This window comes from Oncorhynchus gorbuscha, linkage group LG04, assembly GCF_021184085.1.
Source record: "Oncorhynchus gorbuscha isolate QuinsamMale2020 ecotype Even-year linkage group LG04, OgorEven_v1.0, whole genome shotgun sequence".
Taxonomy (NCBI): domain Eukaryota; kingdom Metazoa; phylum Chordata; class Actinopteri; order Salmoniformes; family Salmonidae; genus Oncorhynchus; species Oncorhynchus gorbuscha.
In genome coordinates, this window is record NC_060176.1 from 68120828 (window position 1) to 68144958 (window position 24131).

At 43.8% G+C, this 24131-nt stretch overlaps 1 protein-coding gene across 3 annotated transcripts in view; it reads right to left on the reverse strand.

The window, feature by feature from the left end:
* The window catches only part of LOC124034578 (disabled homolog 2-interacting protein-like), a 132711-nt gene that overhangs the window by 56851 nt on the left and 51729 nt on the right, over positions 1 to 24131 (reverse strand). For all 3 annotated transcript variants that reach the window (XM_046347958.1, XM_046347957.1, XM_046347959.1), the window contains one exon: positions 3705 to 3823. In XM_046347958.1, coding sequence (XP_046203914.1) covers positions 3705 to 3823 — 119 coding nt within the window. The remainder of the gene's footprint in view (positions 1 to 3704; positions 3824 to 24131) is intronic.

Genomic DNA, 24131 nt, shown 5'->3' on the forward strand with positions numbered 1-24131 from the left:
TCAGTCATTGAGCCAGCCAGCCAGTCAGTCATCGAGCCAGTCAGTCATTGAGCCAGCCAGCCAGTCAGTCAGTAAGCCGGCCAGCCAGTCAGTCATTGAGCCAGCCAGCCAGTCAGTCATTGAGCCAGCCAGTCATTGAGCCAGCCAGCCAGTCTGTCATCGAGCCAGTCACTCATTGAGCCAGCCAGCCAGTCAGTCATTGAGCCAGCCAGCCAGTCAGTCATTGAGCCAGCCAGCCAGTCAGTCATTAAGCCAGCCAGCCAGTCAGCCAGCCAGTCATTGAGCCAGCCAGCCAGTCAGTCATGAGCCAGCCAGTCAGTCAGCCAGCCAGTCATTGAGCCAGCCAACCAGTCATTGAGCCAGCCAGCCAGTCAGTCATTGAGCCAGCCAGCCAGTCAGTCATTGAGCCAGCCAGCCAGTCAGTCATTAAGCCAGCCAGCCAGTCATTGAGCCAGCCAGCCAGTCAGTCAGCCAGCCAGTCATTGAGCCAGCCAACCAGTCATTGAGCCAGCCAGTCAGTCATTGAGCCAGCTAGCCAGCCAGCCAGTCATTGAGCCTGCCAGTCAGTCAGTCATTGAGCCAGCCGCTGAGTCAGTCATTGAGCCAGCCAGCCAGTCAGTCATTGAGCCAGCCAGTCATTGAGCCAGCCAGTCAGTCAGTCATTGAGCCAGCCATCAAGCTTGTCATTGAGCCAGCCAGTCAGTCAGCCATTGAGCCAGCCAGTCATTGAGTCATTGAGCCAGCCAGGCAGTCATTGAGCCAGCCAGGCAGTCATTGAGCCAGCTGATAAGTGCCTGTGCCATTAAACCCCTACAACTCATCCAGAACGCCGCAGCCCGTCTAGTGTTCAACCTTCCCAAGTTCTCTCACGTCACCCCGCTCCTCCGCTCTCTCCACTGGCTTCCAGTTGAAGCTCGCATCCGCTACAAGACCATGGTGCTTGCCTACGGAGCTGTGAGGGGAACGGCACCTCAGTACCTCCAGGCTCTGATCAGGCCCTACACCCAAATAAGGGCACTGCGTTCATCCACCTCTGGCCTGCTCGCCTCCCTACCACTGAGGAAGTACAGTTCCCGCTCAGCTCAGTCAAAACTGTTCGCTGCTCTGGCTCCCCAATGGTGGAACAAACTCCCTCACGACGCCAGGACAGCGGAGTCAATCACCACCTTCCGGAGACACCTGAAACCCCACCTCTTTAAGGAATACCTAGGATAGGATAAAGTAATCCTTCTCACCCCCCCCCCCCCTTAAAATATTTAGATGCACTTTTGTAAAGTGGTTGTTCCACTGGATGTCATAAGGTGAATGCACCAATTTGTAAGTCGCTCTGGATAAGAGCGTCTGCTAAATGACTTAAATGTAAATGTAAATAAGTCAGTCATTGAGCCAGCCAGCCAGCCAGCCAGCCAGTCAGCCATTGAGCCAGTCAGTCATTGAGCCAGTCAGCCATTGAGCCAGTCAGCCAGTCACACTGAGTAATCACTAGCTCAACACGGCCAATTGCAATATAGTACATACAGTACAGTATCAGTCCGAATTCGTGACTATAGTCAAGAGAAAAACAATATTGGTATCAGGCTCTAAAACGAAGACAGCAGCTTGCCATCAAAAAAAGGCACCAGTCTATTTCCTGGTTGCTAAAATTCAAATGGTTTGTTAAATTTTAGTTTATGTGACAAAACTAGCAAGGATAGTGTAGAGCAAGGGTACTCAACTCTTACCCTACAAAGTCCGGAGCCTGCTGGTATTGTGTTCTGCCTTATAATTAATTTCACACACCTGGTGTCGCGGGTCTAAATCAGTCCCTGATGAGAGGGGAACAATGAAAAAATGCAGTGGAAGTGGCTTCGAGGTCCAGAGTTGAGTTTGATGGGAGTAGAGAATCATTATACCATCTAAACCTCTGAAATATATTTTCCATAAACAAGAATATTGTATTTTCAGCTGTTCGAAGCTGGTGTACAAAGCCGAAAGTGAAAGACGCAAAAACTAAACTTAAGCAATGGAAGCATAGACATAGCACACATATAAGATATCTACCACATCCTAGACTTGCTTTCAATGAGAATGACAGATCTATAAACAAACATTTCAATGTGAATTTGGACGGATCGCCCCAAAAGTTACATATTGAAGCTTTAAATAAAAACCAAACAAAGACACTAGTACACACACACACGAAGCTGAGAAGGCTTGCGACACAGGCTGGCCCGAGGGTCCCATGTCTCTTGGTATTAGTGTGTCTCTCTGTTACAGAGCTGTGTGCCACTGTAATTAAGTAGGCCACTGCCTGTACTGTACAGTACTGCCCTGAGCTGGAACTAAAAGATGACCTGGAAATCCTTCCAATGGCTAACCAGGCGACGGAAAGGACCACAGAAACACTACAGCACTGGGGGAGGGGGGTTCTCTCAGTTCAGTCTTTCGAGGCAAAGGCGTCCCGGGTTAGCAAAACCAATGCCAAAAAGACAAAGGAGGTCCATACAAATGACAATGTCACAACATAATGTACAGCTATGGAATAAGGAACAAGCCCACATTGGCTCCTCATACAGTCTTGATAATGAAATGGTTGTTAGGGTACATGTTCATGTTCAGAAACTAAATCAAATCCCCATTAGAACAGATATAGCATATAGGCTACATCAACCTCTACTTGAGTCCATGCCACTATAGAAACAAAACATGACAGTGTGTAGTGGAGGTGGCACCACTCTGCTGCATGGCCATTTATAACGTTCACTCAGTGGGTTGTGTGAGCTCATTGAGTGGAGTGGACCTGTCAGTGACTGGTGTTGACGACACCCGCCCAGTCTGTTTGTCTACACCAGTTGTTGTTCCCAACCAGGGGTACTAGGACCCCTGGGGGTACTTGGCCTATCCACAGAGGGTACTTGACAAGATTCATGACACTTTAGGCTTACTAGTAAAATGCACGAGTGTGTACTTTAGGGGTACTCCGGGCAGACCAAAATTCGGTTGATGGTACAGTAAACACTGGTCTACACTACTAGAGCCAGGAGCTTGGATGCCAGTTCCAAACATATCCACACAAACAAACACACCCTCAAAAGTAACAAACCGTATTCAAGCATGTACGGTCCACTGCATCATACTCCAGGATAGCTACTCACACAAGCATTGCCACTATCATGCTCCAGTGCCTTGTGGTTGCCATGAGAAAGTTTTCCTCTTCCTCCAAACCTAGGCTAATGGGCAGGTGTAATGAGGGATGAAATCTCCAGACAGCACAGCGCAGCACAGCTCAGCCAATTCCTACCACCTCAACAAGAGCCTGTACTGTGTGTGCAGGTTAAGAACCACGTCAAGCACTGCATGAACCACGTAAAGCACTGCAGCCACGCTACTGACAGTGTCATTCCACCGACCAGTGAGGTGTCACAGCCCCACAATATGAAGGTTGGGGAGGACATCACACTGTACAGTATGTGGATTAGCCCATTGTACAATACAAAGCTTATTTTTCCTGTGAGAATTGACTGACCTTGACACCATAGAGTGGTTAGTGAATGGAAGATAGCCAGTGCACATTAATAGCCTGGTGAAGAATGTGTGGATATGAGTGTGTTTGTTTGTAGAATGAAATATGTGTTTGTGTGTGTACAGTTCTGTGTGTGTGTGTGTGTAGGTGTTGTGGTGTGTGTGTGTAGGTGTGTGGAGGGGGTTGATAAATAGCATCTCACCTGTCATTGTCTGTGGTCTTGAAGCCCGGCAGGATGTTTCTGAAGCTGCTGTTGCGGTCCAGCTTGGGTTGGCTTTTGGTGCGTTTGATGGAGCCCTTTAGTCGGCGGCTCAGGAAGCCCTGGACAGGGAGAGAGGGGCGTCGCCGTGGCCCAGGGGGAGGAGAGAGACCAAAGGGAGAAAATTCACTCACAGACCCATTTCATTTAGATAAAACACAAAATAAACGGTGGAGCAACAAGAGGAAATGCTATTGATTGAGCTCTTCCTCTCTCTCTCCCCCAGTCTCCTCTCGTCCGTGGCATTCGGAGAGAGCTGTGAATTGTCGTGTGGATCTCTCCTGCACATCTGCTCGCTGTGCACACACAGCAGAAGCAGCCGCGTTGATGTGCGACTCCCCTAAATCCCTGTTGCCATGGAAACAGTATTCCACATAAAATGACAGGATTTGAGCGGCCGCAAGGTGAGAGAGGAAAACTGAGAATGTGCATTTGATAGGCTGTAGAGATTAGAGATCAACAAGAGTTGGATTATTCTAAAACCTAGACCCGTCTGCGTCTCCTGTGGTTGTGAGGGGTACAAAACAAGATACAGCCTCAGCCACAACCATGTGCGGTGATAATGATGGTGCTGCAATGTTAAACATTAAACAAGGCTTCTTCCCTGTACAATTAATGCATTTCCTTAATTACTATTTGAGCAAATGGTTGGACTATAGTCTTTTTGCAGCCATTTAAGAAGATCGTGGGTGGAAAGCAACAAAGGAGGAACGCGAGGCTTTGGGCATTAAGGATAAAAGACAATCACCAGACATTGTGATAAATACATCCAATAACAGTTTTTCACAAGGATCGGTCTCACACTTCAGTTCCCACTGTTTCACACACCAAACAAATTAACAGTTTACAGACATCACTCCATAGCTAATGCAGCTGCCCTGTGCATACATTTGTGAAATGGAAGAATTGTCGACGCTAGTCTGCTTCAAGGAACAACATGAAAATATCCATCTGCAATATTGTACAAGCACTGCTCATAAAAAAACGAGGCAATTTCCTTCTAGAGCAACCATGGGTAAATTCTCCCAAAATGTATTTAGTTATTACTCCTTATCATTTTACAGTCTACATTATATTTGTGCCATCCGCATTAGGCTACACCGATCCCCAATTGAATCACATGAGCTCCCATGCAAACAGAGGAACTCTTTAATGCATCCAAGAAATCTGTGACACTAACCAGGTTTCCATCCAATCTTTTTATTCGAGTAAATTACATGTTGGATCAAAAAAATCCACGACAGGCCTGCAGGTAAACTTTCCAAAATGTCGACCAACCCAAAATACTCGAGACAATGTGGGATCTTTTTGTATCAGTGCAATTAATTATGCGAGAAATGGCAGTGGAAAAGCCTTTATGCTCAAATATTTATATAATGACAATCATATCGAAGTAAACTTGGAGGGACGCGATGATATGGTGTGTGGTCCTCCCTTTAGACTCGTTTGGGAAAGCTCTTTTGTTAAGCATGCCGTTTATTAGGCTACAGATTTAATAAATACATTGTCTTCACAGGGTGTTGGAAGTACAAGGTGATGAGCTTGATGTTCCTTTCCAACAAACATGGTGACATGATCGATGCTTGCTGCCGTTTGACAAATACATCTTTTCCATAATAATCTATAGCCGCACTGTATCTGTGAGCTGCTGGCAAGAGCGCACGTGCCAAGACCAGAATGGGAACATTCGCTATAAAATGCAAACATTTGTGGCAAAACTATCAGTTGAAATAAGATGAAAATCCATTTAAATAATATTTCTTTATTTGGTACTTGAGAATTAAGCTGCAAAAGTTATGTTTATATGCACTACGTCATCACGCACATCCTTTTATCTGCAACAAGTCAGTTTGATGGAAACATGTCTGGTGGGAAAATGCTCATATTGTTTTTATTCCAAATATACAATCTTCGCGTGAAAATCTGTCGCCAATTGGATGTAAACCTAGCTACTGACAAGTAAAATGCACACAAGGAGGAAATCATTCATGACATCACATTACAGATATTGAACATAGCCTCACCTCTCGATGTTGAGCTGACTTGAGGTTGGATTTTACTGGTTTCAGTCAAGACTCCCATTTCTAAAACGGTACCTTCAAGCAAATCAGTTCTTCAAAAGACCCAAACGTTTCTGCTTCTGGTAAATAAATCATCACTTCCAATTATGCCAGTCTCTTGGGAGGCATTACTCCTTTCCTGCTGTAATTTGTGGGGAATCTGGGATCTCTATTCATAGGCTTTCCCTTCCTATGACATTTGCAGAGAGACTGGAATGCGAATTATTGATTGTGCTTGACAGAGCTGGAGGAGAGAGAGGTGTTTGATGATTCAGCAGACCCTGGCTCTCCTACAGAGAACCTCTGGGTGAGGTAGGGTAGAATAGGGTGAGGAAGGGTAGGATAGGGTGAGGTAGAGTGGGACACAGTCTGGTGAGGTAGGTTATGGTTAGGTAGGGCATGTAGGGCAAAAGTAGGTAGGTCAGGGTGGGGTGGGGTAGGACAATGGAAGGGCAAACTAGGACAGGGAAGGTTGCGGTAGGGTAAGGTAGGACAGGGCGAGGTAGGGTTGGACAGGGTAGGGTAGGGTAGGACAGGGAAGGGTGAGGTAGGGCAGGTAAGATAGAGAAGGGCAGGGTGAGGTAGTTATAAGGACTGGCAAGGTAGGGCAAGGCAGGGAAGGGTATGGCATGGTATAGGGCGAGGAAGGTAGGGTAGGTAGGGTAGAGCGAGGTAGGGTGGAGTGAGGTAGATAGAGCAGGTTGAGGAAGGGAAGGACAGGGTAGGTAGGGCGAGGCAGGGCAGAGTGAAGTAGTGTAAGGCGAGGGAGGCAGGGTAGGGCGTGGTAGGGTAACACAAGGAAGGCAAGATATTGCAGGTAGGGGAATGATAGAGTAGGGAGAGGTAGGATAGGGTAGGGTCAGGCAGGGTAGGATAAGGTAGGGAGGGCAGAGTATGGTAAGGCAGGGTAGGGTGAGTTAGGGCTGGGAAGGGTGGGGTAGGGCATGGCAGGGTAAGGTAGGGAGGGGCAGGGTAGGGTAAGGCAGGGTAGGGTGAGTTAGGGCTGGGAAGGGTGGGTTAGGGCATGGCAGGGTAAGGTAGGGAGGGGCAGGGTAGGGTGAGGTAGGGTAAGGCAGGGTAGGGTGAGGTAGGAAAAAGGGAAGGGTGAGGTAGGCAGGGTATGGTAGAAAGGGTAGGGTAGGGCAGGGTACGGTGGGGTGGGTGGGGCGAGGTAGGGAAGGGTAGGGTAGGTAGTACACAGTGAGGTAGGGATTGATAGAGTAGGGTGAGGTAGGATAGGGCTGGGTAGGGTGAAGTAGGGAGGGGCAGGATAAGGCGAGGTAGGGTAGGCAGGGTAGGGTGAGGTAGGTAGGGTAGAGTGAGGTAGGACAGGATGAGGTAGGGAAGAGTAGGGTGAGGTGTGGCAGGATAAGGCGTGGTAGAGTAGGGCAAGGTAGATTATGGCAAGGTAGATTAAGGCGAGGAGGGGTAGGGCAGGTAAGGTAGGGCAGGGTAGGGTGACATGAGGAAGGCAGGGTAGGGATAGGTAGGGCAGGTAGGGAATGATAGAGTAGGGTAGGGGGAGGTAGGATAGGGCATGGTAGGGTGGGTTAGGGCAAGGCAAGGTAGGGAAGCTCTGGGTAGGGTAGGTAGGGCAGGATAGTAAACACAATGGATGAAACGATGATTAACCCTTGCTTTTCTTTTTGTTCAGACTGCGGTGCTGCATGAGAATTTGACAAAAAAAATACATTCAGGGGTTGGGCAAATACCATTGAGTAGTGGTTCTACTGATCTGTCCAGTAAGTAGGGCCTAGAAGCTGAATGTCAAATCAAAGGACTCACTGCTGTGCTCAAACTACAGTGGAAATTCTAACTTCAGATTTGTATGAATGAGGCCATTGGGATATCCTCTTCTCTGTTAATGTCTCCTGCTGGTTCTCACAGGGACCACCTGCTGGCGGTATTGAGATTCTCCTGCCCCCCCCCCCCCTCTGCTCCAACAAGCTCCAGGTCCTGTTCAATTAACATTAATTCCAACTCCCCCTCCATTCCTCCCTCCCACTCAGAGCTCTGCTCAGTGCAGGATGGCCAGCCTCCCTCTAGTCCCACAGAGGGACAAGAAATGATTAGTGGGAGGAGCCACAGCGTGCCAACACCATCCTGTATCATCCTACGGCTTTTATTCATTGAGTGAATAATTTCATTCATATTTTATCCCATTGGAGAACATCCTGAAGAGAGAGACAGAAGGTGAAGGGAGATTTCCGATCGTTATACTTAGACATTTTTCTTAAAGAGAGAGATTGGCAAATTACAAATATACAATGCGCTCATGAATGCATCCTGCGCGAAGCGCAGCACTGTATTACCAATGGTGACATATACCTAAAGTCTGGACGTCTCTTGTGTAATGGGTAATCCGTCACCATGCCGTAATCAGCCAATGAATCTGACTCAGGTATGACGAACCACAGGGAGGGAGGCGCTCAGCAGTAATGTCACCATAGTATCCTGCTCTTCGGAGGACTCAGCCAGGATGGCATTGGGAGGCACTGACCTCTGCTCAACAAGAACTCGACAACAGAATGCCAGGGCTTTATTTGGCTGTGAATTCTCAGTCCTCTCTGAAACCCAACAAGCCATTAACAATTGATTATGACCGTGGTGCAGAATGGGTGGGGAGGGTGGGGGGGGGCAACAAGGATAAGCTGATTAGATATCTGCTGTCTCTCCCTCCAATGTGACCATTGGGAGCCAAAGTGCCATCAGATAACATGGAGCTGGTTCTCTGGCACCACCAGCCTGACCTGAGGGCTCCTCCATCTATTTACCCTATCTAAACACTCAGGAAGGTTACTGTGCTTGTCAAGATCCAACAGAGTAACAGTAAAGGAAGCCCACTGATTAGTAGCCTGACATAACAAACAAAAGAGCTGTGTGTGTGTGTCTGTGCACCAACTCCCAGATCACCAGAGCAATCACACTTCCTACATCTGCTCTAAGGGGAATTCACTAACCTGATCATATTCTGTTGAAGTAACATGAACCTTCCTTTCGGGGGTAAGGGACCATAATCTCCACCTCCATTCATAGCCAAAAATATTTTCTTTGGTTGACAAAAGTATAACTGTTAATTGTGGCCTGTGGAATCTTGTCCCACTCTTCTTCAATGGTGTCGTGTCTTTGGCTATGCTGGATTAATTGCTATGACATGCTATTCTATAAAATAATTTCTCCATAATTAATATCACCTGATTGAGCTAATCATGTAAATGTAAATTACGAGAGTCGGGCACCACGAAATAATATTTATAGAGCTGTTATCATCCTAATAAACTCTTAAAGATTTAGTAATATTTTACATCAATAGCAGTCAACATTAATCATCATTTTACTTCAGTCTCATAATCTGAAAGGTGTAAATTCTTGGTTCTTCAAGAACCCTGGCTAACAATTTGAATCAGCAATACAAAATTGGGTTTAATTATTTATTTACTAAATACCTAACTAATCACACAGAATTACATGTAAAAAGAATTAATTATACCTAGATAATTCTTTACGTCATATTAAAATGTCAATAGCGGGCAGAACAGATATGACAGCTTGTTACACAAAGGAAAAGGGGCTGGGTTGAGTGAAAGAGTGGGAAGACTGAAGAACAAAGGGAGAAACTGTGCTATCGTAAATACAGTATCTTATGCATTCTAAATCATTTGGAAAAGGAAAATGCAAAATATTTACTCTGAGCTGCACTTCAGTAGGTTGGTGGTAGATGGAAGACCGTGTTGCCAAACCGAGTCCTCTGTCCTTTAAAGAATGTCTCTGGTGGTCACTTGGATAAGTTGTAGTAGCGTCGTTGTGTGGTAGATGGGATACTCTGTCTGTTCCTTCCTAACCTGCATTTGCAGCTGCGGTCGCTAACTTAACGGCTAGGAGGTATCACTTCTGTCGTGAATAAAAGTTCAAAGTTCATACCATTCGCAACCAAAGCTCATGCTGATGTTGGCTTCGTTCTGCAGTTTTATCTGAACCATTCTGACATAGGATCGTCATCTTACCTCATTGGAACAGATAGTTATGTTGTCGTCAAGAGCTTATATAGGAAGGAAGAGAAGGTGTGTGTGTCATAGTTTACAACCTCTGTCGCTTCACGTGGGCGGGCCACTGAGTGAGCAGCCCTAACTTATGAAAACCCACATCTCACATTTTAGAAGCTAAAATCACATTTAATCCGATCACAAATAATTTCATATTCAAACATTTAAATTGAACAACAATTCCATGTGAGTCTGATAACTCTGATGTATAGACTTTCCACTGTAGAGTTTATGTCATCTTATTGTTGATGAGAATGTCTCAGATGACAACCGAACTGACATCATATTCATTAGGTACCACTGCATATGTTCAATTGTTCGGATTACCAGAATATAGTTCATTTCCCCCCACATTCTGACGTTCCCAGAATCTCTGTTAACCAAGGGTTTTTGCAAACCTTAGTAGGGTAGAGAGAGGAAAAAGGGGGGAAGAGGTATTTATGACTGTCATAAACCTATCCCCCAGGCCAACGTCATGACAATGGGGATACGAAGTTGCTGGATATTGGTGGGAACTGGAACGTGCGGTCATACACTTCGATCCAGAGCATCCAAAACATGCTCAATGGGTGACATGTCTGGTGAGTATGCACACCATGGAAGAACTGGGACATTTTCAGCAAGAATTGTGTACAGATCCTTGCGACATGGGGCCATCCGTGTTGAAACATGAGGTGATTGCGGCAGATGAATGGCACGACAATGGACCTCAGGATCTCATCATGGTATCTATGTGCATTCAAATTGTAACTGTGTTAGTTGTCCGTAGCTTATTCCTGCCCATACCATAACCCCACCACCACCATGGGGTACTCTGTCTACAACGTTGACATCAGCAAACCACTTGCCTACATGACGCCATACGCGCTGCGCTGTCTGCTATCTTCCCGGTACAATTGAAACCATGATTCATCTGTGAAGAGCACAATTCTCCAGCATGGCAGTGGCCATTGAAGGTGAGCATTTGCCAACTGAAGTTAGGTCAAGACACTGGTGAGGACAATGAACATGCAGATGAGTTTCTTTGAGACGATTTCTGACAGTTTGTGCAGAAATTGTTTGTTCACCGCAGGTGAATAAGCCAGATGTGGAGGTCCTGGGATGGGGTGGTAACACGTGGTCTACGGTTGTGAGACTGGTTGGACGTACTGCCAAGTTCTTTAAAACAACATTGGAGGTGGCTTATGGTAGAGAAATTAACATTCAAATCTCTGGCAACAGCTCTGGTGGACATTCCTGCAGTCAGCATGGCAATTGCCCGCTCCCTCAAAACATGAGACATCTGTGGCATTGTGTTGTGTAACAAAACTGCCCATTTTAGAGTGGCTTTTTGTCCCAATTTTGTCCCAAGCACAAGGTGCACCTGAGTAATCCAATTTGATTTGTCATATACGCCGAATACAACAAGGTGTAGACCTTACCGTGAAATGCTTACTTACAAGCCCTTAACCAACAATGCAGTTCAAGAAATAGAGTTAAGAAAATATTTACTAAATATACTTACTAAATATGTACTAAGTAAAATTACAAAACAATAATGAGGCTATATACAGGGGGTACCGGTACAGAGTCAATGTGTGGGGGTACAGGTTAGTCAAGGTAATTTGTAAAATGACTACGCATAGATAATAAACAGTGAGTAGCATTAGTGTAAAAACAAAGGGGGTGTCAATGTAAATAGTCTGGGTGGCCATTTGATTAATTGTTCAGCAGTTTTATGGCTTGGGGGTAGAAGCTGTTAAGGAACCTTTTGGTCCTAGACTTCCTATTACTTGGGTGACTAGAGTCCCAGGCGGTGATGCAACTGGTCAGGATGCTCTCGATGGTGCAGCTGTAGAACGTTTTGAGAATCTGGGGACCCATGCCAAATTTTTTCAGTCTCCTGGGGTGGAAAATATGTTGTCGTGCCCTCTTCACAACTGTCTTGGTGTGTTTGCACCATGATCATTTGTTGGTGATGTAGACACCAAGGAACTTGGAAGCTCTCGACCCGCTCCACTACAGCCCTGAGGATGTTAAATGGTGGCCTGTTCAGCCCTCATTTTCCTATAATCCACGATCAACTCCTTTGACTTGCTCACAGTGAGGGAGAAGTTGTTGTCCTGGCACCACACTGTCTCTGACCTCCTCCCTATAGGCTGTCTCATAGTTGTCTGTGATCAGGCCTACCACTGTTGTGTCATCAGCTAACTTTATAGTGTCCAATTTGTAAGTCGCTCTGGGTAAGAGCGTCTGCTAAATGACTTAAATGTAAATGTAAATGTGTTGGAGTTGTGCTTGGCCACGCAGTCGTGGGTGAACAGGGAGTACAGGAGGGGACTAAGAATACACCCCAGAGGGAAACCAGTGTTGAGGATCAGTGTGGCAGATGCGTTGTTACCTACCCTTACTACCTGGGGGTGGCCTGTCAGGAAGACCAGGATCCAGTTGCAGAGGGAGGTGTTTAGTCCATGGGTCCTTAGCTTAGTGATGAGCTTTGTGGGTACTATGGTGTTGAACACTGAGCTGTGGTCAATGAACAGCATTCTCACATACAGTAGGTGTTCCTTTTGTCCAGGTTGGAAAGGGCAGTGTGGAGTGCAATTGAGACATCTGTGGATTTGTTGGGGTGGTATGCAAATTGGAGTGGGTCTAGGGTTTCCAGCATGATGGTGTTGATGTAAGCCACGACCAGCCTCTCAAAGCACTTCATGGCTACCGACCTGAGTGCTACAGGGCAGTAATCTTTTAGGCAGGTTACCTTCACTTTCATGGGGACAGGCACAATGGCTGTTTGAAACATGTTGGTATTACAGCCTCGGTCAGGGAGAGGTTGAAAATGTTAGTGAAGCCACTTGCCAGTTGGTCCGCGCTTGCTTTGAATACATGTCCTGGCATTCCGTCTGGCCCAGCGGCTTTGTGAATGTTGACCTGTTTAAAAGTCTTGCTCACACCGGCTACAGATAGTGTGATCACACAGTCATCCGGAACTGCTGGTGCTCTCATGCATGCTTCAGTATTGCTTGCCTCGAAGCGAGAATAAATGTAATTTAGCTCGTCTGGTAGGCTCGCGTCACTGGGCACCTCGCGGGTGGTTTCCCTTTGTAGTCCGTAATAGTTTTCAAGCTCTGACACGTCCGACGAGCGTCAGAGCCGGTGTAGTAATACTTTGACAATCTTAGTCCTGTATTGATGCTTTGCCTGTTTGATGGTTCGTCTGAAGACATAGCAGGATTTCTTATAAGTGTCCGGATTCGTGTCTCGCTCCTTGAAAGCAGTAGCTCTAGCCTTTAGCTCTGTGCGGATGTTGCCTGTAATCCATGGCTTCTGGTTGGGATGTGCACGTAGGGTCACTGTGGGGGCGTTGTCGTCGTTGATGCACTTATTGATGAAGCTGGTGACTGAGTTGGTATACTCCTCAATGCCATTGGATGAATCCCGGAACATATTCCAGTCTGTGCTAGCAAAACAGTCCTGTAGCGTAGCATCCAAGTCATTTTACCACTTCCTTATTGAGCAAGTCACTGGTACTACTTACTTTAGTTTTTGCTTGGAACCAGGGATCAGGAGGAGAGAATTATGTTCAGATTTTCCAAATGGAGGGCAAGGGAGAGCTTTGTATGCATCTCTGTGTGTGTGGAGTAAAGGTGGTCTAGAGTCACCCCCCCCCCCCCTCTGGTTGCACATGTGACAAGCTGGTAGAAATTATGGGAAACAGATTTAAGTTTGCCTGCATTAAAGTCCCGGGCCACTAGGAGTGCCACTTCTGGATGAGCATTTTCTTGTTTGCTGATGGCCATATACAGCTTGTTGAGTGCTGTATAAGATGTCTACGAATAATATAGATGAGAACTCTCTTGGTAGATAGTGTGGTCTACAGCTTATCATGAGGTATTATACCTCAGGTACGCAATACCTCGAAACTTCTTTAATATTAGATATCGCGCACCAGCAGTTATTGACAAATAGACATACACCCCCTCCTTGTCTTACCAGACGTAGCTGCTCTGTCCTGCCGAAGCACGGAGAAACAAGCCAGCTCCATTTGATCCATGCCGTCGTTTAGCCACGTCTCGGTGAAACATAAGATATTCCAGTTTTTAATGTCCCGCTGGTAGGATAGTCTTAAATCGTAGATCGCCAGTTTCTTTTCCAATGATTGTGCAGAGGGTAGTGGTGGTTTACCTACTCATCTGCAAATTCATACAAGGCAGCCCGCCCTCCTCCCCTTTATCCTCCATCTTTTCTTCACGTGGATGCCAGAGATTTGGGCCTTGTCTCGACAAAGCAGTATATCCTTCACGTCGGACTCATTAAAGAAAAAATCTTTGTCCAGTTCGAAGTGAGTAATCGTGTTCTGATGTCCAGAAGCTCTTTTCAGGGATCATGCTGTTAATCAGCTTCTTGACATGACACCTGTCAGGTGGATGGATGAATTATATTGGCAAAGGGGAAATTATCTGGAAGATATGTTACTATTCCTAAAACAGCTAAATTCTGGTGTCCCAAGACTGACAGTGCACTACAACGGCTCTATCAAGCCAAGCTGGAAACCTTGTCATACATACTTGGACAAATGTGACTCGTTTCAGGAAACTAGGCATATGTCGCACTTCACAGGAGAGGCATTTGAACATAAGCACAAGTTTTTTATCGAACATGTGAACTTTCATGTGCCGTAATAACAAGTGTATTCCATCTGTAAATACTAATAAAATTGTTAAATTACGAGCCTAGTTGATTTAACTACAAAAAAAGACAAGAACCTTCCTACTAGCAATGTTTGGCTGAGATAATGAATGGGCTGGACATGCCGAGAGATGAGTTTGGATTGGTTTGCAATGTAGCGTGCGCCGGTTTTTAAATATATAACGTTAGCCATCAAGAACTACAAAAGTTTTCCTACCTTTCTCAACAACATTGATGCCTTGAAATAAGCAGACAGATCAGTTGGAAAAAATTATTTGCTACTTTCTGCACACGCCACAGTCAGTGTGAACCGGAGTGTCAAACCATATGTACTGTGGTTTGTCCTTTAAAAAGTTTCAGCATACTGCGGCACAGAATGCTTGGTGCCGCAGAATTCTATGGCACATAATTTAAGTGCCAACCACTGTTACCACTAATGCTTGTTAGTGCTAGTTTTTCCACCAGAGGGCATCTTTGAGAAGTGTTTGATAGCCTTCAATAGTGGCTGTACTAGAGAATTTAAAACATTTTTTGTAAGAACATATATATATATATATTATTATAGTATAAGAAAAATGAAAAACCCCCTGAGTTTCCGTGACGATAGAACAGAAAATACGGTGCTGTACTACGTGACGGTTGGGAGTAGGCTACAGTACTCGCTATTTAGCTAAATAATCCATGTGTCGTGCGGGCAAGCGGAAGACCAGGGTTAAATTTCACGACGGGGAGGAAGGAGTAGGCTGTCCTTGTAAATAAGAATTTGTTCCTAACTGACTTGCCTTGTTAAATAAAAGTTACACTAAGAGCATAACATTTCTACACCCTCATTTTCTAATTCTAGTCTCACCAATACCCAAACAGAGATTCAGTGAAAATAAAAATCTCATTGATTTATTAAGACCAATCCCCATGCCTGTCTCAGAAAAGTGTGAAACGGTGCTAAAATAGTTGTAGGCTATTGCTTCAAATCCTATTGCTTCTGACTTCAATATGCTCAAAATAAATAAGACCTACATCTCTTTAAACAGCACATTACTCATCACTAGTGAGACTCATGTCGCCTACAGTATATCGAAAGATATGACATGACTCTCCGCCAATAATTACATATAAAGGATTGGAGGATTATAAATGAAAACCAAAAGCTGCCTCATGGGTCTCCCGTTGGTGTCCGGCACGGGTATCAAACCTGCATCTGTAGCAATGCATTTTGCACTGCAGGAGCCCCCATCCACAAAGTATCAAAATACAGAGAGGGGTTGGTAAAGGTATATTCTCCTGCTAATAGCCCATAATGGACTATAATAAAACTGTACATGGTGTCCAGATCAGGATAACCAAAACATTTCTTTATTAAAAACGATCATAAAGAATGTTGGTACTTATTTATTTTGATCCAAAGCCATGAATGAGTTACTCAGCTTTATGTTGGTGCCGGCTATATGACTGTGCCATCAACTTGATAATACAATAAGGTTATTTCGTTTAAAAAATTTAAAAAGTGAGCAATTGTAATCTGAATAAAGGCCTAAATAATATTTGTTTCTGTTTTTAGAGGGAGACAAACCGTTGAGCCAATAGTGCACCGCCTATAAAGGCCAAAATATAGCCCTGCTAATAGCGCTGTACAACGTGACCGTGTGTGTTTGAAAGAGCATTTTCCAGTAAGCAACAATTTGTTTACAACTTTGTCCAATACTTATTCCCATTGTCATTCATAATGGATCCATAACTAAATAAACAAACAGTATTTAGAATTATTTATGTCTGTTTTTAGAGGGAGAGAAACCATAAACCTAGAGTCATCTCATGGGTCTCCCAGTTGAGGTATTGAACCAGCATCTGTAGCAACACAACTTGCTTTGCTATGCAGTGTCTTAGACCGTTGCGCCACTGAGGCACTGTACAACATGACCTGTCGGGAGTGGCCTTACACAACTGCAGAAAGAGCAAAATAATAACAAAATAAAATAATACAAATCTTAGTGTAACAGTTTTAGTAAGTAATACTGAAGTCGTGCACAATTATCAGTTTCTATTTAGCTTTATGTAGCCCATTCATTGTTAGTTAGAGACACAGTAGGACCCAAAAGCATAATCAGTGCTCTAATTCCCCCTCGCGCTGGTCCGGAGCAATGAAGTGGTGATGCTGATTACCATATTAAACCACAATTTACCTCTAGGTCTTTCGGTGTAAGCGCGCAATTTTTAAAGGAGGAACCACTGTAGGTAAATGGATGCGTCACTATTGTCTAGACATGTGCACATGTTCTTGAAATACAATAGATGGCCCTAATCACCCCCAGACATACATGTCTAACTTGATGGGTCATGTAATCATCTGGGGAAGTACTTTGTATAGACATTTTTGTTTAGACATTGCTAGCCATTTAAACAATGAACCGGCATAGTCCCAACTCATACTTCTACCCACCAATAAAAATATTGTCATAGCTGTAGTATGAATCTCCAGGTAGCTAAAGCTAACCGACCAGGTTCAATGTTACCTAGCTACCATTAGGCTATAACTAAGAATGCAAATGGATTTCTGATTCTAATAATATTGCTACACAGATCATACACGTAACTTTAGCTAGCGAGCCAGCAAGCTAACGTTATATAAAAGTATGTTGGATATTCTCAAAGATATACACTGCTCAAAAAAATACTTTTTTCTTTACATAGTTGAATGTGCTGACAACAAAATCACACAAAAATGATCAATGGAAATCAAATTTATCAACCCATGGAGGTCTGGATGGAGGTCAAAATTAAAGTGGAAAACCACACTACAGGCTGATCCAACTTTGATGTAATGTCCTTAGAACAAGTCAAAATTAGGCTCAGTAGTGTGCGTGGCCTCCCCGTGCCTGTATGACCTCCCTACAACGCCTGGGCATGCTCCTGATGAGGTGGCGGATGGTCTCCTGAGGGATCTCCTCCCAGACCTGGACTAAAGCATCCGTCAACTCCTGGACAGTGTGTGGTGCAATGTGGCGTTGGTGGATGGAGCGAGACATGATGTCCTCGATGTGCTCAATTGGATTCAGGTCTGGGGAACGGGCGGGCCAGTCCATAGCATCAATGCCTTCCTCTTGCAGGAACTGCTGACACACTCCAGCCACATGAGGTCGAGCATTGTCTTGCATTAGGAGGAACCCAGGGCCAACCGCACCAGCATATGGTCTCACAAGGGGTCTGAGGATCATCTCGGTATCTAATGGCAGTCAGGCTACCTCTGGCGAGCACATGGAGTGCTGTGCGGCCCCCCAAAGAAATGCTACCCCACACCATGACTGACCCACCGCCAAACCGGTCATGCTGGAGGATGTTGCAGGCAGCAGAACGTTCTCCACGTCATCTCCAGACTCTGTTACGTCTGTCACATGCTCAGTGTGAACCTGCTTTCATCTGTGAAGGGCACAGGGTGCCAGTGGCGAATTTGCCAATTTTGGTGTTCTCTGGCAAATGCCAAACGTCCTGCAGGGTGTTGGGCTGTAGCACAACCCCCAACTGTGGACATTGGGCCCTCCTACCACCCTCATGGAGTCTGTTTCTGACCGTTTGAGCAGACACATGCACATTTGTGGCCTGCTGGAGGTCATTTTGCAGGGCTCTGGCAGTGCTCCTCCTGCTCCTCCTTGCACAAAGGCAGAGGTAGCGGTCCTGCTGCTGGGTTGTTGCCCTCCTACGGCCTTCTCCACATCTCCTGATGTACTGGCCTGTCTCCTGGTAGCTCCTCCATGCTCTGGACACTACGCTGACAGACACAGCAAACCTTCTTGCCACAGCTCGCATTGATGTGCCATCCTGGATGAGCTGCACTACCTGAGCCTCATGCTACCACTAGAGTGAAAGCACCGCCAGCATTCAAAAGTGACCAAAACATCAGCCAGGAAGCATAGGAACTGAGAAGTGGTCTGTGGACCCCACCTGCAGAACCACTCCTTTATTGGGGGAGTCTTGCTAATTGCCTATAATTTCCACCTGTTGTCTATTCCATTTGCACAACAGCATGTAAAATGTATTGTCAATCAGTGTTGCTTCCTAAGTGGACAATTTGTTTTCACAGAAGTGTGATTGACTTGGAGTTAGTGTGTTGTTTAAGTGTTCCCTTTATTTTTTTTGAGCAGTGTATTATTAACCCTGTTATTAGCAGGACAATATATATTGGTCACATTGTTCATGGCTCCTGAGTTGCACACAATGGGATTGCCTTGCATTTCTCCATCTGTATCCACTGAAAGAGAGCAACTCACAAAAGACTGACCTAGCCCATGGGGAGTAAGGGGGTTGGGGGGTGGACCCCCTCCCGGCCACACTGGCAACACTTTATGGGGCATTGCACTAATAATGGCACTGACAAGGGAAACGTTCCCGCTGTTCTGTTCTTAGTGCCAGTCTGCACATTCAAACTAAAACAATGTAACTAATAATGGTATATTTATGCTTTCATTAATAAAATAATGATAAAAATACTCTTTCAACATGCCGATGTTTATTTAGTTATGGATCCATAACAAATTACTATGGGAATAAATATCACTGAATTACAGAAATATCCTCCAATCCACCAATGTAATTATTGGAGGAGTCTTTTTTTCGATATACTGTTGGCGACATGAGTCTCACTAGTGTTGAGTAATGTTCTGTTAAAAGTGGCATAGGTCTTATTTAAAGAGCATATTAAAGTTAGAAGCAATAGGATATGAAGCATTACCCTACAACTATTTTAGCACCGTTTCACACTGCTCTGAGACAGGCATGGAGACTGGTCTTTATAAATCAATGAGATTTTTATTTTCACTGAATCTCTGTTTGGGTATTGGTTAGACTAGAATTAGAATACGAGGGTGTAGAAACGTAATGCTCTTTTTTTGTAATGCGCCTTTATTTAACTAGGCAAGTCAGTTAAGAACAAATTGTTAATTTCAAGGACAGCCTACTCCCTCCTCCCCGTCGGGGAATTGAACCCCGGTCTCCCGTGTGCCCGCATTCTCTAGTACAGACATTATTGACGGGTATCAAATGCTTCTCAAAGACGCCCTCTGGTGGTCAAACTAGCACTAAAAAACATTAATGGTACGCTGCAACTTTTAAAGGAGGAACTACTGTAGATGTGGCTGGGTGTTAGTTATAGCATTTCCTTCACGACCCATACATTTTAGACAAGTGTGTCAGGTAAGTGTCATCTAATAATTATTATTTTTACAATCTGGACCCTTTGTTTTTGTTATTGCTACTGTGCATTTAACAATTTCACTGTACTGTTTACATCTTCTGTATCCTGTGCATGTGACAAATCAACTTTTCATTTTATTTGAAATAACGCGTGTTTACCAGAGACGGGGCAATGTGAAGAACAAACTGACCTGCACCAAAGTCAGATTGGGATATACAGTACCAGTCAAAAGTTTGGACACACCGACTCATTCAAGGGTTTTTCTTAAATTTTTCTCTCTTCTACATCAAAACTATGACATAACAGTAACCAAAAAAGTGTTAAACAAATCTAAAGATCTATTTTAAATTCTTCAAAGTAGCCACCCTTTCCCTTGATGACAGCTTTGCACACTCTTGGCACTCTCTCAACCAGCATCACCTGGAATGCTTTTCCAACACAGTTCCCACATATGCTGAGCAGTGGCTGGCTGCTTTTCCTTCGCTCTGTGGTCCAACTGATCCCAAACCATCTCAATTGGGTTGAGTTCTGGTGATTATGGAGGCCAGGTCATCTGATGCAGCACTCCATCACTCACCTTCTTGGTCAAATAGCCCTTATACAGCCTGGAGGTGTGTTGAGTCATTGTCCTGTTGAAAAACAAATGAGATTGAGAGTGCAAACCAGATGGGATGGCGTATCACTGCAGAATGCTGTGGTAGCCATGCTGGTTAAGTGTGCCTTGAATTCTAAATAAATCACTGACAGTGTCACCAGCAAAGCACCCCCACACCATCACACCTCCTCCTCCATGCTTCACGGTGGGAACAACACATGTGGAGATCATCCGTTCACCTAGTCTGTGTCTCACAAAGACAGGGCGGTTGGAACCAAACATCTCCAATTTGGAGTCTTCAGACCAATGACAGATTTCCACCCTTCTAATGTCTGTTGGTCGTGTTTATTGGCCCAAGCAAGTCTCTTCTTATTATTGGTGTCCTTTGGTTGTGGTTTCTTTGCAACAATTTGACCATGAAGGCCTATTTCACACAGTCTTCTCTGAACAGGTGATGTTGATATGTGTCGGTTACTTGAACACTGTGAATAATTTATTTGGGCTGAAATTTCTGAGGCTGGTAACGCTAATGAACTTATCCTCTGCAGCAAAGGTAACTCTGGGTCTTCCTTTCCTGTGGCAGACCTCATGAGAGCCAGTTTCATAGCGCAGTTTTTCTGACTGTACTTGAAGAAACTTTCAAAGTTCTTGACATTTTCCAGGTTAACCGACCTTCATGTCTTAAAGTAATGATGGACTGTTGTTCCTCTTTGCTTATTTAAGCTGTTCTTTTCATAATATGGACTTGGTATTTTACCAAATAGGGCTATCTTCTGTATACCACCCCTAACTTGTCACAACAAAACTGATTGGCTCAAATGCATTAAGGACAGATATTACACAAATTAACTTTTAACAAGTCACACCTGTTAATTGAAATGCATTCTAGGTGACTACCTCATGAAGCTGGTTGAGAGAATGCCAAGTGTGTGCAAAGCTGTCATCAAGGCAAAGGGTGGCTACTTTGAAGAATCTCAAATACAAAATATATTTGATTTGTTTAACAATTTTTGTTTACTACATAATTCCATGTGTTCTTTAATAGTTTGATGTCTTCACTATTGGTCGATTGAGAAGGAAAATTATCTATAGCAGTGGTGATTTTAGCATGTAAATCTAGGTGGGGCAAAGAACCATTAAAATATATATATATATGCCTAGTGAAGCCACTACACAACTCTAAATAATACATTATATGCACTATAACAGTGAATAATAGGGCCCGCAAACTTTTAGGGTTTACATAAAGCCATGGTTTCTACTCTTTGTGGATTTATGTAACTGGGTAAGAACCGCCTTCTCCTTCAATAATAGTGAACGTCGACATGAGTTTTGACATTTGAACTACCGATTAATCGGAATGGCCGACTAATTATGGCCGATTTCAAGTTTTCATAACAATCGGAAATGTGTATTTTTGGGCGCCGATTTTGCAGATATATTTTTTTTATGTACATTTTTTGTGGTGTAAATTACACCTTTATTTAATCTTTATTTAACTAGGCAAGTCAGTTAAGAACACATTCTTACTTTCAATGACGAGGCAGAACGACAGATTTTTACCTTGTCAATCTTGCTACCTTACAGTTAACTAGTCCAACGCTCTAACCACATGCCTCAGGAGGAGCCTGCCTGTTATGCGAATGCAGTAAGCCAAGGTAAGTTGCTAGCTAGCATTAAACTTATCTTATGAAAAAACAATCAATCAACGACTGTCGTTGCTTCAATGTGTACTTAACCATAAACATCAATGCCTTTCTTAAAATATATACAGAAGTATATATTTTTAAACCTGCATATTTAGCTAAAATAAATCCAGGTTAGCAGGCAATATTAACCAGGTGAAATTGTGTCACTTCTCTTGCGTTCATTGCACGCAGAGTCAGGGTATATGCAACAGTTTGGTCCGCCTGGCTCTTTTCAAACTAATTTGCCAGGATTTTACGTAATTATGACATAACATTGAAGGTTGTGCAATGTAACAGGAATATTTAGACTCATGGATGCCACCCGTTAGATAAAATACGGAACGGAATAAACGTTTTGTTTTCGAGGTGATAGGTAAAATCCAGAAACTAAGACTTGTATTTCTGTGTGTTTATTATAGTTAAGTCTATGATTTGATATTTGATAGAGCAGTCTGACCGAGGGGTGGTAGGCAGCAGCAGGCTCGTAATAGTCAAAGGTATATGGTTTAGAGAGAAATAGTTGACGCGTTATAATTCCTGTAATAACTTGCGGCTGAACTTGAAAGGTGTTCCTTCGTTATTTTACCGTTCATGTCTTCCATAGAGAATGTCTTGATCTACTTCAAATAAGGTCTGGGTTTCGTGCAGGCTTAAACCGCCTCTGCGTTTTAATACCTGTGTAAATCTCACTAGGAAAAGGTAACGTTTGTCAAAATATTTTCAGAAATCTACTCCAATCCCAAAAAAATGATCTTCGCTTATATTTAGCCAATATTGATCAGTTACCTTGTCCTATGGATATCTACACAGTTATAAAATTGGCAAGGTGGTGTAAGCCTACACGAAACACAGACCTTATTTTAAGTGAATCTAAAAATATCCTATGGAATAAATGAATGAAGGAACCGCTTTTCAGATTTTGCTAGAAGGTGTCATGGGAATTATGACTCGCACTTTGGTCGTCAATTCTTACCATGTCCATTATAAAAATAGGATTTCCTGCATATAGAAATTACAGTTTTTGTTTTCAACATTCATCACAGGTAACTTAAACTCTATTTTTATTCAAACAGTTAAGAGTATTTGTCTCCTAAGCAGACTCTTCAGTATCATTGTCACTTCAGAGCTGTGTGTGTGTTTTACAGTTGGCAGAGAAAAGCAGAGCACCAGTGTGGGACTATTACATGGAATTGGCACCAGGGAAAGCAAGGTGTCTTATTTGTGATAAAGATGTAAGCATGGGGTCAGCAACGGCTAAATAAAAACATACCACCAACCTGTGGAATCATCTTAAGAACACCCATCCAAAAGCCAATAATATGTATTATATTAAGTTAAAATAAAAGTGTTAATTGTCCATTCAGTATTGTTGCTATTGTCATTATTACAAAAATGTGTGTGTGTGTGTATATATATATATATATATATATATATATATATATATATATATATATATATATATATATATATATATATATACAGTGGGGCAAAAAAAAGTATTTAGTCAGCCACCAATTGTGCAAGTTCTCCCACTTAAAAAGATGAGAAGCCTGTAATTTTCATCATAGGTACACTTCAACTATGACAGACAAAATTAGGAAAAAAAATCCAGAAAATCACATTGTATGATTTTTAATGAATTTATTTGCAAATTATGGTGGAAAATAAGTATTTGGTCACCTACAAACAAGCAAGATTTCTGGCTCTCACAGACCTGTAACTTCTTCTTTGAGAGGCTCATCTGTCCTCCACTCGTTACCTGTATTAATGGCACCTGTTTGAACTTGTTATCAGTATAAAATACACCTGTCCACAACGTCAAACAGTCACACTCCAAACTCCACTATGGCCAAGCCCAAAGAGCTGTCGAAGGACACCAGAAACAAAATTGTAGACCTGCACCAGGCTGGGAAGACTGAATCTGCAATAGGTAAGCAGCTTGGTTTGAAGAAATCAACTGTGGGAGCAATTATTAGGAAATGGAAGACATACAAGACCACTGATAATCTCCCTTGATCTGGGGCTCCACGCAAGATCTCACCCCGTGGGCTCAAGATGATCACAAGAACGGTAAGCAAAAATCCCAGAACCACGCGGGGGGACCTAGTGAATGACCTGCAGAGAGCTGGGA